Below are 16,454 nucleotides of genomic sequence, written 5' to 3' on the forward strand. Positions count from 1 at the left end.
CAAGGAGTCAGAAAGCCTTAACAGTTTTTCAGCAGAACTGAGTTCCGATTATTTTTTTTTTTTTTTTTTTTTTTTTTTTTTTTGACAAGGTCCCCTTCTGCCACCCAGGCTGAGGCTGGAGTGCAGTGCCGCAGTCACAGTTCACTGCCGCTTCAACCTCCCTGGTTCAAGGGATTCTCCTCACTCAGCCTCCCAAGTAGCTGGAACTACAGGTACATGCCACCACACCTGGCTAATTTTTGTATTTTTTTATAGAGACAGGACCTGCCATGCTGCCCAGGTTGATCATGGAAAAACAATCATTCAATCAATTCAAACTCCATTGCTCCAGTGATCCACCTGCCTCAGCCTCCCAAAGTGCTGGGATTACAGGCGTGAGCTACCGAGCCCGGCCTGAGCTTCTGGAATTCTTGTTCTATTTCAGAGGATCCACCTTCTTAGCCTTCTTAGAATTTGAGTTTTGACCGGATACACTGGTCTTTCTCTCTGTTTTCCCACAGGGCGTATTCTATCCACTGGAAAACCTCGCCGACCCGCCCTTCTCACCAGTTCCTTTTGTGCTCCCAGAACGCAGCAACTCCATGCTCTACATTGGAATCGCCGAGTATTTCTTTAAATCTGCGTCCTTTGCTTATTTCACAGCTGGGGCTTTCAATGTCACTCTCTCCACCAAAGAGGTGAGGAGAGTTAACTGAGGATGTCAATGGTCATCCTCATTGGAGGATTCAGCCTTTCTATAAGTATCCTGTTATAGGACTTTTACGCCATAATTTCGATTCCTGGGTTGAACGAAGGAATTGTGGGATGAACACGGTTATGGGCTGAGCATCCCTTATCCAAAATACTTGGGACCAGAGTGTTCTGGATTTCAGATGTTGTCAGATTTTGCGATATTTGCATTATATATACTTACCGGCTGAGCAGCCCTAATCTGAAAATCCAAAATCGAAAATGCTCCAATAAGCATTTCCTTTGTGTATCATGTCGGCATTTAATAGTTGGATTTTGGGGCACTTTGAATTTCAGATACTCAGATTAGGGATGTTTGACCTGTATTCGCTGGGGAGTTGTCGAGTTTCCAGTTCTGCTACATTTGTTTTTTCATGATACCTCACCACTCACCACTGTACTAGATTCATCTCAGATAATACCAAGACCCCTTTCCATCATGTATTGCCTGTGACCTTAGAGGTCATTTCAATTTATATAACTTCTATGTGCCAGAATGTCTTCATCTGGAAAAGGCAGATAATAATAGTTCCATACTCACAGAGTTTATATGGGCATTAAAAGATTTAAATACGTGTCAAGCATTCAGACCAATCCCCAACACAGAATAAGTGTGATATAACTGTTGCTCATCATCATCATCATCATTATTTCCTGTATTATGCTAACATAAAGAGTTACCCTGGCTGTAATTACAGCTGGTTTATCTACAATGATTAGTAATAGTACAGATATTCATTGATTCTCTGTCATGCACCTCCGTTTTATAATGACAGCACTGTCTCTAGCCAGCCAACCAAAAACTTTTATTGAGCATCTCTTTTTGAATCTTCTCATTCTATATGTCTTAATTATACAAGTAGATATAAAGCTTATGTTCAGAATGGTAAGTATGGCAGCTACCTTACGATGCTGAGAATTAGACACTTCTAGCTGCAGACTTGAAAATCATTCATCTGTGAACGTAAATTCCTTAAGCATCTGGTATCTCAGTAATCCCTAAAAGTGAGGACAGTAACACAAGGCTTATTGTTAATGACTGTAGAATATGTACACATAGATTGTAATATATATATAAATAAAGAATATGTACACATAGATTGTAATATATATAAAGAATATGTACACACAGATAGATTGTAATATATATAAAGAATATGTACACACAGATAGATTGTAATATATATAAAGAATATGTACACATAGATTGTAATATATATAAAAATAAAAGTTTTTGTGCTATATACGTACAATCCATGTGTAAATATTCTACAGTTATTAACAATAGACTGTATTGTTCCCAGAGTTAAAAGAAATATAACTTCCTGTGTGACCTTGGGCAAGTCACTTTACTTCTCTGAACTTCGGATTCCCTATGATTGGGCTATAAAATGATAGGTCACCTTTAAACACTGAATATTTTATGGTGTAACAGCTTCACAATTCATAAAATTCTAGGGAACACTACATTTTCCCTGAAAAGACAATCCAGGTAAAATCCTAACAGTGACACAATGGACTTTATTTTCCAGATTTCCAACCATTTTGTTCAAAACTCTCAAGGCCTTGGCAATGTGCTCTCCCGGGTAAGTGCCCGGGGTTTGAGTCTTAATAGTGTATTTGGCTCCGTTGCAATTACTTCTGGAAGACTTGTGGGTTCTATGTATTCCTTTTTGGATAAGTCCCTCTGTCTATTATTGGGAGTTTTTTCTCTTAATCAACTATCCACGAATATTTACTGAACAGTACAGTTTAAAGTGCAATTAACATACAAGTTAGAGTATAATTGTAAGTTCACAAAATAAATCACCTGTGTCTTCCACAATATTCCACCACACTTGAAATAATTAGTTTAAATAAAGGATTTATTAGTGTAAATGAAAGATTCAATTCTTAAATGAAGGATTAGTGCCAACACTTGTAACTGTAGTAAAGCAACCGTTAATATTGTGCCTTCGTAGCACACTAAGTATTGAACATAATGAACCTACGGGCTAGGAATTGCCCTTGAGGGCAAAGAGATGTTCATGTAGCATCCTGGTTTTGGAGCAAGGATCTTGAGTCAGATAGACCTAGATTTGTTTTTGTTTGCTTGTTTTTTGAGACAGGGTCTCGCTCTGTCATCCAGGCTGGAGTGCAGTGGCACGATCTTGGTTCACTGCAATATCCGCCTCCCCGGCTCAAGTGATCCTCCCGCCTCAGCCTCCCGAGTAGCTGGGACTACAGGCACAAGCCATTACGCTCAGCTATTTTTTCTGTTTTTTGTAGAGGCATGATTTCTCCGTGTTGCCCTGGCTGGTCTCAAACTCCAGGGCTCACGTGATCCACCCATGTCAGCCTCCCAAAGTGCTAGGATTACAGATGTGAGCCACTGTGCCCAGCCCAGACCTAGATTTGAATCCCAATTCTACCACTTATTCCCCTAGAACCTTGAGAACATCATTTAACCTCTGTAAGACTCACATTCTCCACTATGAAACAGGGATGCTGATAGAATCTGCCTCACAGGGATTTTCTGAAGATTCAATGTGATAATACATAAAGCCCCTGGCACAGTGGGTAGTATCAAGTCTTATGTTCAGTAACTGCCAACTGTTATCATCGTTTGATTTGTGTGTGTGATTATGATTATTAAAGAGCTGTTTTTCTATTAACACTGCACGATGTAAGATTTAGTCACCACAGGCCGTCCTAACCTTGTGATTTCCCTTCATCAACTCACGTCTCACAATCTTTCTTTCTTTATTGGAATGTGGGCAGATTGCAGAGATCTACATCTTGTCCCAGCCCTTCATGGTGAGGATAATGGCCACAGAGCCTCCCGTGATCAATCTACAACCAGGCAACTTCACCCTGGACATCCCTGCCTCCATCATGATGCTCACCCAACCCAAGAACTCCACAGTTGAAACCATCGTTTCCATGGACTTCGTAAGTCTGGGGAGACAGTGGAGCAGCCTGTAGATGCCAATCCTGCTCCTGCTGTGGACTGTTGGCCAGCAGCTTTGAAATGTTCGAAGAGGGTGGGGATGCTCCATTAAGAGTGAGGATGGAGGCTGGACGCGATGGCTCGTGCCTATAATCCCAGTGTCTTGGGAGGCCAAAGCAGGAAGATTGCTTGAGGCCAGGAGTTAGAGACCAGCCCGGGCAACATAGCAAGACCTCATCTCTACAAAAAAAAATTGTTTAGCCAGGTGTGGTGGCGTTGTGCACCTGTTGTCCTAGTTACTCGGGAGGCTGAGGTGGAAGTGTGGCTCTGAACCCAGGAGTTTGAGGCTACAGTGAGCTATGATTGCACCACTGCACTCCAGTCTGGGCAACAGGGTAAGACCCTGTCTCAGTGAGGTTGGAGTTGAGGGAAGGGTATGTGTGGCAGGATGGGAGGCCAGCACTCACACTCTCATACATTGTAAAATCTCTTTCCAGTCTCTACTTCATGCACACTCTTTCCACCACCTACCTCAGTTACATGGAGAGCTGGAATTCTTTTTTTTTAATCTAAATAAGTCAATCAAGGTAGAATTCATTTTTACTTGAGCAAATGAAGGCCAAATGCAATCTGATAGAAGGATATAATAAACCTAACAAAAATGTCATACGCACATAGGCACACACACACACGTACATAGAGAAGAGAGATTAGGAGAAAAAAAATAAATCAAAGGAGATCATCAAACAAAAAGTCTTTGCAGGTAGCTTCTCTAACTTACAAGACAGAATTTTCAGAGATATTTATTCCCAATGTCTTTTAGATTTCCAATGTCTTTAGACTAAGAGGGAAAGTTGGGCTTATAATGTTTCAACTATTGGAAATTATATTGGTGGCCAAAACTGACACTCTCTCATCTTAATAATAAATGCTTTTATTGTCTATAGGTTGCTAGTACCAGTGTTGGCCTGGTTATTTTGGGACAAAGACTGGTCTGCTCCTTGTCTCTGAACAGGTAAGATCAATCAATTTGACTGTTGGGACACCTTAGTAATAAATGAGTCAACTGACCAGAGACAAAATGACCATTAAAAAAACAAGTGATCTGTAATCCCAGCTGCTCAGGTGGCTGAGGCAGGAGAATCACTTGAAGCTGGGAGACAGAGGTTTCAGTGAGGCAAGATCACGCCACTGCACTCCAGCCTGGGTGACAGTGAGACTCTGTCTCAAAAAAAAGAAAAGAAAAAAGAAAAAAAGTGAAGTTAACCATCGTGTGAACATGAGTCAGTTAAGCACCTCTCCTGTAATGGGCCAGATGACTTTGAAGTATGTACTTTACTAAAAATTGTACTGTCAAGCTTTTCTTTTTTCCATTACAGTAACATAAAAATAAAATAGGGAACAAAATAATTACAAATATAATTGTGTAATATGTCCAGGTGCCATCTTACAGGCTCTTACCTGTAATCCCAGCAATTTGGGAGGCCAAGGTGGGAGGATCACTTGAGGCCAGGAGTTTGAGACCAGCTTGGGTAACAAAGTGAGACCTCATCTCTACGAAAGCTTTTTTAAAAATTAGCTAGACATGGTGGCGCACCCCTGTAATCCCAACTACTCAGGAAGCTGAGGGGAGGAGAATTGCTTGAGCCCAGGAGTTTGAGATTACACTAAGCTATGATCATGCCACTACACTCTAACACGAGCAATAGAATGAGACCTTGTCTCTCAAAAAAAATATATATATCTCATATATTTTATATTGTATATTTTATATACCTACATAAATTAAAGTACATAAAATATTACATATTTAATAAATATATTTTATATACTATATATAAAACAATATATTTTAAAAAATGTTTTATATATATAAAATATATTTCCTATATTTTATTTTTATTAATTTTATATAAACATACAAAGAATATATACATATAATTCTGTAATAGAAGTGTACATTCTAATGGTACAGCAATATAAACTACAGTTCTTCTTTATCAAATTCATAGAGCATGCTAGTGAGGAAAGAGCATAAAGCTTTGGGAGTTAAGGAACCAAGTTTCCAGTTCTTACTCACAGGATCTATGACCCTGATCAAGTCTGTTAACCTCCTTGAGCCTCAGTTTCCTGTAAAGATCTTTATCTTATCTGTAAATAAGGAAGCTGAACTGGATGCCTAAGGTATCTTCAGACTGACCATCTGATCCCATTGCTAGAACGTAGAATTTAACAAGATCTGCCCCGTGGCCTGCCTGCCTGTCAAATGCATGTGACGCACGGTGAAAGGCCATGTGCAGGCCACATACGTAGATCACTGAACACGAAATGCCATTCGGCAGAACCATCTGCAAAGTCCATTTTCCTCAGGCCTATAAAGCTGGAAGTTGAAGTCATCCATCAGACTACCTGGGGGGAGAATTTACAGAAAGATCAGGTGGCCCAGACTAAATGTATGCAAGGAAGAAAAGGAAGCAATGAAACAGACGTAAGCAGAGTCAGAAAAGATCTGAGAAACCAGCAGACGCGGAGTAAATCAATCACAAGTCAACGTGGTAGTTATGAAGACTATTGTGGAAACATGGAAAATGGCCAGGTGCGGTGGTTCACGCCTGTAACTCCAGCACTTCGGGAGGACGAGGCAGGCAGATCACGAGGTCAGGAGTTCGAGACCATCCTGGGCAACATAGTGAAACCCCGTCTCTACTGAAAATACAAAAATTAGTCGGGCATGGTGGCACACGCCTGTAGTCCCAGCTACTTGGGAGGCTGAGGCAGGAGAATCACTCGAAGCCAGGAGGTGGAGGTTGTGGTGGGCTGAGATTGTGCCACTGCACTCCAGCCTGGGCAACAGAGTGAGACTTCATCTCAAAAAAAAAAAAAAAAAAAAAAACCATGGAAAATGGAAAATGTTTTCAATAAAATTATGTTAAATGGAAAACACAGAAAACAAAACTGCACAAACACAACAGCCATTATTTGTGTAAAATAGCTTTGCATCTGGAAGAGGGAAATTGCTTTGCATCTGGACAAGGAAGTGAATCACAAAAATGAAAAGTTGTGTTAGGATATGAGATTATGAGAGGTTCTTTTAAAAATTTTTCTTTTCTTTTTTTTTTTTTGAGATGGAGTCTCGCTCTGTTGCCCAGGCTGGAGTGCAGTGGTGTGATCTTGGCTCACTGCAAGCTCTGCCTCCCGGGTTCACGTCATTCTGCTGCCTCAGCCTCCTGAGTAGCTGGGACTACAGGCGCCCGCCACCACGCCCAGCTAATTTTTTTGTATTTTTAGTATAGACAGGGTTTCACTGTGTTAGCCAGGATGGTCTCCAACTCCTGACCTTGTGATCTGCCTGCCTCGACCTCCCAAAGTGTTGGGATTATAGGCGTGAGCCACCGCACCTGGGCTTCATTAAAATTTTCTTTGTAATTATAGTGCTTTTCCAACAAAAGGAATACAATTTTATTTGTTTATTTATTTTTGAGACAGCATGTTACTCTGTCACCTAGGCTGGAGTGCAGTGGTGCAATCTCGGCTCACTACAACCTCCGCCTCCCAGGTTCAAGGGATTCTCCTGCCTCAGCCCACCGAGTAGCTGGGATTACAGGCATCTGCCACCAAGCCTGGCTAATTTTAATATTTTTAATAGAGATGGGGTTTCACCATGTTGGCCAGGCTGGTCTTGAACTCCTGACCGCAGGCGATCCGTTGGCTTCGGCCTCCCAAAGTGCTGGGATTACAGGTATGAGCCACTGCGCCTGGAAATACAACTTTAAAAAAAAAAAAAAAAAAGCCAGTATGGTTTCCCAGAGAGAAAAGCTTTTATGAAGGCTTTACTCACATTTACCAAGCCCTTCAAAGCAGTCCTGACTTCTTCATTAGCTTCTCTTAGGCACAATAGGCACAGTGCCTAGAGCTACAATACTTTAAAAAGCCCACGAAAGACCGGGCAGGGTGGCACACACACTTTGGGAGGCCAAGGTGAGAGGATTGCTTGAGCCCAGGGGGTCGAGGCTACAGTGAGCTATGATCTCAGCCTGAGCAACAGAGCAAAACCCTGTCCAAAAAAAAAAAAACCACACATGAAAATGTTTTAATATATTTAACAACAAGAATTTTAAAAAATGAATACAATTTAGACTTGATCATACTTATCTTTATGCCAAAAGAGTTATAAAATATAATTTTCAATATTTTTTTAACAGAAGAAAGGCCCCCAAAGACAAAAGTGCCTCAGGCCTCCAGAAGTCATGAAGTGGCCCTATTTCTAGGGAATCAGGCTGATGAAACTCTGAACCATGAAGAGTGATCTTTATTTGGTAGTTCTTTTTTGTTTTGTTTTGTTTTGTTTTTTGAGACGGAATCTCGCTCTGTCACCCAGGCTGGAGTGCAGTGGCGTGATCTTGGCTCATTGCAACCTCTGCCTCCCAGGTTCAAGTGATTCTCCTGCCTCAGCCCGAGTAGCTGGGACTACAGGCGCACACCACCATGCCCAGATAATTTTTGTATTTTTAGTAGAGATGGGGTTTCACCATGTTGGCCAGGATGGTCTTGATCTCTTGACCTTGTGATCCGCCCACCTTGGCCTCCCAAAGTGCTGGAATTACAGGTGTGATATTTGGCAGTTCTAATACTGAGGATGAAAGCCAGAGAGCAGGAGGGTGAGAGGGGAAGGAACCAAAGGTGAGAACTTGGCAGCATCTGAGATTGGCCATGAGAGGAAGCAAGGAGAGAATGTGGATAGCATTGCTTGAGCATTGGGACTGCGATGCTCAGTCTGTTGGAAAACAAAGAGGAAAGGACCAGGAGGAAAGCAAAGGCTGGAAATGGGGAGTGATGCGGGGCGGGGCACAGGGGCAGGGCTGCTAATTGAGGCAGAAGGTTCCTAGAGAAGATAGAAACAACACTTACATCTGAGCAGGTGTCTGGCAGAATCTCAAGGAAGGATTTAATCGTGATTCAACTTCAGGCTTGTGGCAAGAAGGTGCAAAAGATTTTAAGAAACATGGAGACCAGGTTCACTTTTCTGCTTAAATCAAACTGATCCTTATCTCTTATGTTTCTGTAATACTAGTAAGCAACAGCACGTTCAATGGCTGTTATGTTTATTTATGAGAGTAACTGAAAAAACTGTTTTAAGCCGATAAATTTACATTATCCCAGAAATGTGTGAATTCATTCTCTTGGCTTCCTGCAGTCCACAGAGTTCTTTGACCTCATGAATGTGAACCCTGAAATTAGGACCCCTGGCTTGTTGTCTGTTGCCCAGCAGTCTCCTGGAGATTCTCTGCTGGGCAGGCTTCTGGTGTTCTGATGCCTTTGCTGGGTCTGAGCAGGACTGGCTACATAATTTGCAGGCCCCAGTGCAAAATGAAAATGCAGAGCCTCTTTTCAAAAGGATTAAGAACGTCTTTTTTTTTTTTTGAGACAAGAGTCTTGCTCTGTCATCCGGGCTGGAGTGCAGTGGCACGATCTTGGCTCACTGCAGCCTCTGCCCCCCAGGTTCCGGTGATTCTCCTGCCTCGGCCTCCTGGATGGCTGGGATTACAGGCGCACGCCACCACACCCGGCTAATTTTTGTATTTTTAGTAGAGATGGGGTTTTACCATGTTGGCCAGGCTGGTCTCGAACTCATGACCTCACGTGATCCGCCCTCCTCGGCCTCCCAAAGTGCAGGGATTACAGGTGTGAGCCACCGTGCCCGGCCAAGAATTTCAAGATGGAGATGTCAGGGCATTAAACCAAGCACAGGGGCCTTCCAAGCACAAGTGAGGTTGGCTCCTGCATGGGGTGTTATAGCAAACCTCAGGCAGTGAGTAGGCTGGGGCAAGGCAGGTGGGCTGGGTTTAAAGCAGCCAAACCAGGAGGTAAGACTTTGCAGAGGAGTCAGGGCTGTGTTGAAATGACAGCCCTGGGCTCTGGCAGTAGGATCCCTAGCCCTGCCTCCCATGCAGGCTGCCCCAGCTGGCTCCTCCACTCCTGGGCTCCCCAAGCTTTTCAGGATGAGCTGGTTTGGTCTTGGGTGATGTCAGAGAGACGCAGCAGGAAAAGGATCAAGTGGGTGGGGATTGTGGAACATTCCTGAGAAGAACCAGGGAACATGAGGGCTCCAAATTACTCTCCCCAAACAACGACAACATGGCCTCTCTAACTATCCCCTGCCTGAATGTGCCTCTTCCTGGAGCTGCTCGGGGCTGGCTGCATAGACAGAAAATAGAGAAATCAGAGACAAACCCAGTGTTGGTCGTCTAGACAGACCGTAGGATCACAGGCTTTGGAGTCAGACTGGCTGGTCTGGTTCTGATCCTAGCGCTGCCACTAATTAGCTGTGGCATCTCAGGTAAGTTTCTTAACCTCTCTTGGACTCTGTTTCCTCCTCTGTAAAATGGTGTAATAAAGCCTACTTCGGGAGAAGGCTGTGAGAAGTATGAGAGTTAATATAGGTAAAGTGTGTGGTAGCCATTCAATAGCTCTGTGATCTTGCATAAGTTATTTAACCTCCGTAAAGTATAAAACGAGGATAGGACCTACCTCCAGGACCATTCATTTAATCTATTGACCATTACTGAGCACTGTGCCAGGTCCTGGAGACACGGAGTTGTAAGATTTAAATGAAATAACAGAGGCACCGGGCTTGGCATGGGACCTAGTAGACGGTAAACACCCAATAATAAAGAAGAGTAGGCTGGGCGCGGTGGCTCACGCCTGTAATCCCAGCACTTTGGGAGGCTGAGGCGCACAGATCACGAGGTCAGAACACTGAGACCATTCTGGCAAACACGGTGAAACCCTGTCTCTATTAAAAATACAAAAAAAAAAAAAATTAGCCGGGCGTGGTGGCGGGTGCCTGTAGTCCGAGCTACTCGGGAGGCTGAGGCAGGAGAATGGCATGAACCCGGGAGGCAGAGCTTGCAGTGAACCCGGGAGGCAGAGCTTGCAGTGAGCCGAGATCGCGCCACTGCACTCCAGCCTGGGCGACAGAACGAGACTCCGTCTCAAAAAAGAAGAAGAAGAAAAAAAAAGAATAGTCATGAACTGTACCAAAAAATGACTATTTCTTAGCTGTTGGCTTTGACTATGATTTCAAATTTAGAGCTAGCCTCAGCCAGGACAAGGAGGTGCTCAGTGGTACCAGATCATTTCCAGAGTCCCCCGATTCAGAACATGCCTCACTCCCCTGTATCCTGCCCATGGAGCACTAAGAGAGAAATAGTCTTTTTTTGCATAATTCATGACTATTGGAGAAATAGTCTTTTTTTGCATAATTCATGACCATTCTTTATTATTGGGTCTTTATCGTCTACTAGGCCCCGTGCCAAGCCCAACACTTGTATTATTTCATTTAAATCTTCCAACTCTGTGTCTCCAGGGCCTGACACAGTGCTCAATAAATGTCAGTTGATTAAATGAACGGTCCTAGAGGTAGGTACTATTATCCCCACTTTACAGTTTGTAGAGATTAAATAACTTACTCAAGGTCACAGAGCTACTGAATGGCTGAGCCAGAACTTGAACCTGGGTGAGTCCACTTTGAAAACCATGAGTGTTTACTTACCACAGTATACTGCCTTTGATGTAGTGAAGAGCTATGACTTAGAAAGTAAGACTTAAGGCCAGGCGCGGTGGCTCATGCCTGTAATCCCGGCACTTTGGGAGGCCGAGGCGGGGAATCACGAGGTCAGGAGATCGAGACCATCCTGGTTAACATGGTGAAACCCTGTCTCTACTAAAAATACAAAAAAAAAATTAGGCGGGCATGGTGGCAGGCACCTGTAGTCCCAGCTACTCAGGAGGCTGAGGCAGGAGAACGGCGTGAACCCGGAACGCAGAGCTTGTAGTGAGCCAAGATTGCGCCACTGCACTCCGGCCTGGGTGACAGAGCAAGACTCCATCTCAAAAAAAAATAAAATAAAAAAAGAAAGAAAGAAAAAGAAAAGAAAAGAGAGAAAGAAAAAAAATAAGACTTAAGGCCAAGTGCGGTGGCCCACGCCTATAATTTCAGCGCTTTGGGAGGCCGAGGCAGGTGGATCACCTGAGGTCAGGAGTTCAACACCAGCCTGGCCAACATGATGAAACCTTGTCTCTACTAATAATACAAAAATTTAGCTGGGCGTGGTGGTGCATGCCTGTAATCCCAGCTACTCGGGAGGCTGAGGCAGTTGAATTTCTTGAACTCAGGAAGCAGAGGTTGCAGTGAGCCGAGATCGTGCCATTGCACTCCAGCCTGGGTGACAAGAGCAAAACTGTGTCTCCAAAAAAAAAAAAAAAAGAAAGAAAGAAAGAAAGAAAAGAAGACTTAAGATTCAGGAAATAAATACCCTTGCCTGAAAGAGGAAACCCACGAGCATGGAGTCACGCTAAATTGAAACAGGCAGCATGCCCTTTTTCAATATTCAGCATTGATAAAAGAAAGAGAAAACACTGGAACTGGTTATCCTGAAATCGAAAAAAATACACAGCACTTTTCTCATTATATCAAGGAATCAAGGGGAGAAAATGGTAAAGAAAGTAAAAAACTAGGAATTCTAATAACACACTTGAGCTCTTTGAGCATGTCTAGTTAAGAGCACAGTCTCGGCCAGGCGCGGTGGCTCACGCCTGTAATCCCAGCATTTTGGGAGGCAGAGGCAGGTGGATCATGAGGTCAGAAGTTTGAGACCAGCCTGGCCAATGTGGTGAAACCCCGTCTCTACTAAAAATACAAAAACATTAGCCCGGCGTAGTGACACGCGCCTGTAGTCCCAGCTACTCAGGAGGCTGAGGCAGGAGAATGCCGTGAACCCGGGAGGTGGTGCTTGCAGGGAGCAGAGATTGCGCCATTGCACTCCAGCTTGGGCGACAGAGCGATACTCTGTCAAAAAAAAAAAAAAAAAAAAAAAGCACAGTGTCTGGAGTCAGGCATATCTGGATTTGAATTCTGCCTCTTCCACTTGCTACCTGTGTGACCTTAGGCAAGTTACTTAGCCTCTTTAAGTATCAGTTTCCTCATCAGCAAAACAGAACACCCCTCCATAGGGTTGTTGTATGGGTGGATGAGATAATGTATGTAAATCACTTAGCACAACAGTCAGCATATAGTCATTGATCAAGAAATATTTGTTCCTAGTAGTACTAGTATTCCATTCTCTTTCCCCATTCTAAAATCAAAATTTGACCAAATAACCGGGAGAAATTGATCCCAAGAGACAGGACAAGTCAGGATGGTTTTTAAAGCTGTGGAGTTTTAAACCAGACTCACTGCTCTATCTACAATTGAGAGTTATTCCAAACATACTTCTCTTTGGAGGCGACCTCAGTACAGTTTGGCCCACATAGTAGACATGTTTTAGATTACTTCAGAGGCCAAGTTAAATGACACGTTCCCTTGGTCTTCATCCAGATGACTTAATTCTAACCCTCTTAATCCCATGCAAAGCTCAAGGCAATCAGATGTACGTTATTGTTGAACCATTTATAACCTAGGAGGGTGTTTTTTTTTTTTTTTTTTTTTGACATTGCATTGATTGAGGCTTTGGACATTCCAAATTGAACTCCACCATCAACACACATGCACACCACACACACACACACACACACACACACACCCTACAACTCCTCCCAAGCAACATAGTCCGAGAATGCAAATATAACTGACTACAAGCAGATGGAATCACTACCTAACTATACTCCTCAAGCTTGGGCAGATAAACATTTCCCAATGATGAACAAGCCATTGGAGCTCAGACTTGGCACCTGGGTTGACCCCCAGCTCCACCCTTCCTCTAAGCTACTCTTGAAGCCATGGCAGAAGAATACCACAGTGGGGTAGCCCCTGTCAGAGGAGGAAATCTCAAATGGAAGCTTCTTCCAGAATTTCCAGGCTGCAGGAAACAATGAAATTCAAACATTGGATAACTCTTACTCATCAAGAGGGTCCTTTAATGGTGGAATGGGTTCAACACATTCTTCCCCTTAAAACTTTTCATCATCGGATTAAATCCACAGCCTGAGGTTTTCAAGCTCTTCATCAGCTGGTCCTGCTTCTCAAGCCAGCCAACCTTATCTTCCTCAGCTCACTAAAACGAATATTCTGCTTTAGACTGGCTCACCTTCAAAGTGACCCCAATTCCAACAAACACTCCCCAACCCATGTCCTTCGTCTGCTCATTTATCCACATATCCATTCAGTAAGAATTTACTGAGCACCTATTATGTGCTCTGCACTGTTGTTAACACAGAAGGACAATGGTTTCTATTTTCCAGGTCCACAGCCTCGTGGGAGAAACACTATTGGGTGACAAGGGGCATGCCAGAGAGGTCTACAGAGTCTTCTCTCAAAGGGAAACTTGTTTTCCCCCATGATATGCCTCATATCTCACACACATGCAGCTTACACACACCTACACACAACTCTAACCTACACTGGTTTCTTTATCTTTTTGCACTTTTTTTTTGAAATGGAGACTTGCTCTGTCACCCAGACTGGAGTGCAGTGGTGTCATCTCGGCTCACTGCAACCGCCACCTCCCAGGTTCAAGCAATTCTCCTGCCTCTGCCTCCCGAGTAGCTGGGATTACAGGCATGCGCTACCATGCCTGACTAATTTTTGTATTTTTAGTAGAGACGGGGTTTTGCCATGTTGGCCAGGCTGGTCTCAAACTCCTGACTTCAGGTGATCTGCCCGTCTCAGCCTCCCAAAGTGCTGGGATTACAGGCATGAGCCACTGAGCCCGGCTTCACACCCTTTTTAGAGCCTCTGCAGCAAGTCTCTGTGGTGTATAAACTTATGAAGAAGCACCTGAGTATACGTTGCTTTGTGTTGTTCTCTAATCACCTCCTACAAATGACTTCTCGCCATCCCTCATAATCATAGATAGAGGTTAAATTCTTCACATTGCCTTGCACTTTTCCTGAGCACAGAATGAGCACCTGGGTAGCCCCTTGGCCTGCTGATCTTTTCTCCATGCTGCAGCCAGAATGATCTTTACAAAACACAGACATCATCTCCTTTCTTAAAAAACCTTCATTGGATTTCTTGCTCTGAGGATAAAGATGAAAATCGTAACACAACCAGAGGCTCTGAGCCTGGTCAATCTCATCTGCCTCTCGCAGCGCCCTGCTGTGCTCTCCCAGCTATCAGTTCCCTCCTTGGGACTTTTGCAACCCTGCCTGGAACCCTCCCCACTCCCTTCCCCATTTTGCCTTTTGAATCTTACTCATCCTTCATATTTCAGCTCAAGCAGCCCTCCCCTGGAAACCTTCCTACATCTACCAAATGAGATCAAGTTCCTCTTTGTCTTTTGACTTCATGAAATTGTTTATTTCCTTAAGAGCATTTATCTCAGTTGTAATTAAACCTTAATTAGTGGGATGATTTGATTAATGACCGCCACCCCACTAGGTTGTAAGCTACATGAGAACAGTGGTTGTGTCTAGTTTTGCTCACAATGCTGCTATTTCTAGCACCTGTCCCAGTACTGACACATAATAAATATTTGCTGGATGACTCAATCCATGAATAAGTGAACATTAAATGCCTAAATGTACCAAGTTCTCAATCCTGAGAATACAAAGATAATTAAGACTGGATCTCTACTCTTACGGAGTTCAGAGTCAGGGGGCAAAGACATAAACAAAAGTTCAAAGGGTACTGAGTGGTGGGATTGATTTTCAACGTCTGCCGTGGACACAGAGTTGGAGGAATAACACTGTGAGCGCCGTGGCACTTGATCTTGACGCTTAACCTTGACACTCGGTTACCATTAGGTCATATTTCCCATATTCACCTAGATCATGAAGGGCCTTCGCCATGCTTAAGCGTTTGTACTTTAGCTCTGGTTTCAATCCGGGCAATAAATCTTCTATAAAACTTTTTTTCAGTTTTGTGTTTTCATAGACACATAGCAGTTGTACATATTTATGGCACAAAGTAAAAATAGACTATGCTTTTGTTTGTTTGTTTTTTGAGAGAGGGTCTCACTTTGTCACCCAGGCTGGAGTGCAGTGATGCAAATATGGATCACTGCAGCCTCAACCTCGTGGGCTCAAACAATTCTCCTGCCTCAGCCTGCAAGCAGCTGGGACTACGGGCTCACACCACCACAGTGGGCTAATTTTTTAATTTTTTTGTAGAGACGGGGTTTCACCATCTTGCCCAAGGTGGTCTTGAACTCCTGAGCTGAAGTCATCCACCCGCCTCAGACTTCCGGAGTGCTGGGATTACAGGTGCGAGCCACTGCACCGGGCTGGCTACACTTTTACATGTCTGCAAAGTAGGGCTATTTGAGCTCCCTTCCTCCCCAGTGACTCCATGGTTCTGCAGTAAGAATCAGTTTCCAGTAGCAGGGCTTCAGGTAACAGCTTAGGGACCTGGCAGAGGTTAAAAGGTCAAAGGACTGGAATTGGATGCCACCTGGTGGCCTGAGTTGAGCTTCCCTGTTTTTCGGCGCCAGGGGCAAGGACAGTTTGCCTTTTTTTTTTTTTTTTTTGAGATAGGGAGATAGGGTCTCACACTGTCATCCAGTCTGAAGCGCAGTGGTGTGATCTCGGCTCACTGCAACCTCGGCCTTTCAGGCTCAAGCATTCCTCCCACCTCAGCCTCCTGAGTAACTGGGACAACAGGCATGCAACACCTGGCCTGACTAACTTTCTTTTTTTAATTTAGCTGGGGTTTTGCCATGTTTCTCAGGCTGGTCTTGAACTCCCGGGCTCAAGTGATCTGCCCGCCTTGGCCTCCCAGGGTGCTGGGAGAGTTGACTCTTTGCTCTGCCTCTTTCTTTTTTTTTTTTTTTTTTTTTTTGAGACGGAGTCTCGCTCTGTC

At 43.8% G+C, this 16,454-nt stretch overlaps 1 protein-coding gene across 1 annotated transcript in view; it reads left to right on the top strand.

Moving 5' to 3' along the window:
• BPIFC (BPI fold containing family C) overlaps positions 1-16,454 on the top strand; it is a 46,488-nt gene that overhangs the window by 20,450 nt on the left and 9,584 nt on the right. Inside the window, exons 8-11 of the mRNA XM_011978991.1 lie at positions 501-677; positions 2,262-2,315; positions 3,490-3,660; positions 4,606-4,673. Of these exons, the coding sequence (XP_011834381.1) occupies positions 501-677; positions 2,262-2,315; positions 3,490-3,660; positions 4,606-4,673 (470 nt within the window). The remainder of the gene's footprint in view (positions 1-500; positions 678-2,261; positions 2,316-3,489; positions 3,661-4,605; positions 4,674-16,454) is intronic.

The sequence above is a fragment of the Mandrillus leucophaeus genome, unplaced genomic scaffold (genome assembly GCF_000951045.1).
Source record: "Mandrillus leucophaeus isolate KB7577 unplaced genomic scaffold, Mleu.le_1.0 Scaffold2, whole genome shotgun sequence".
NCBI classification, from domain to species: domain Eukaryota; kingdom Metazoa; phylum Chordata; class Mammalia; order Primates; family Cercopithecidae; genus Mandrillus; species Mandrillus leucophaeus.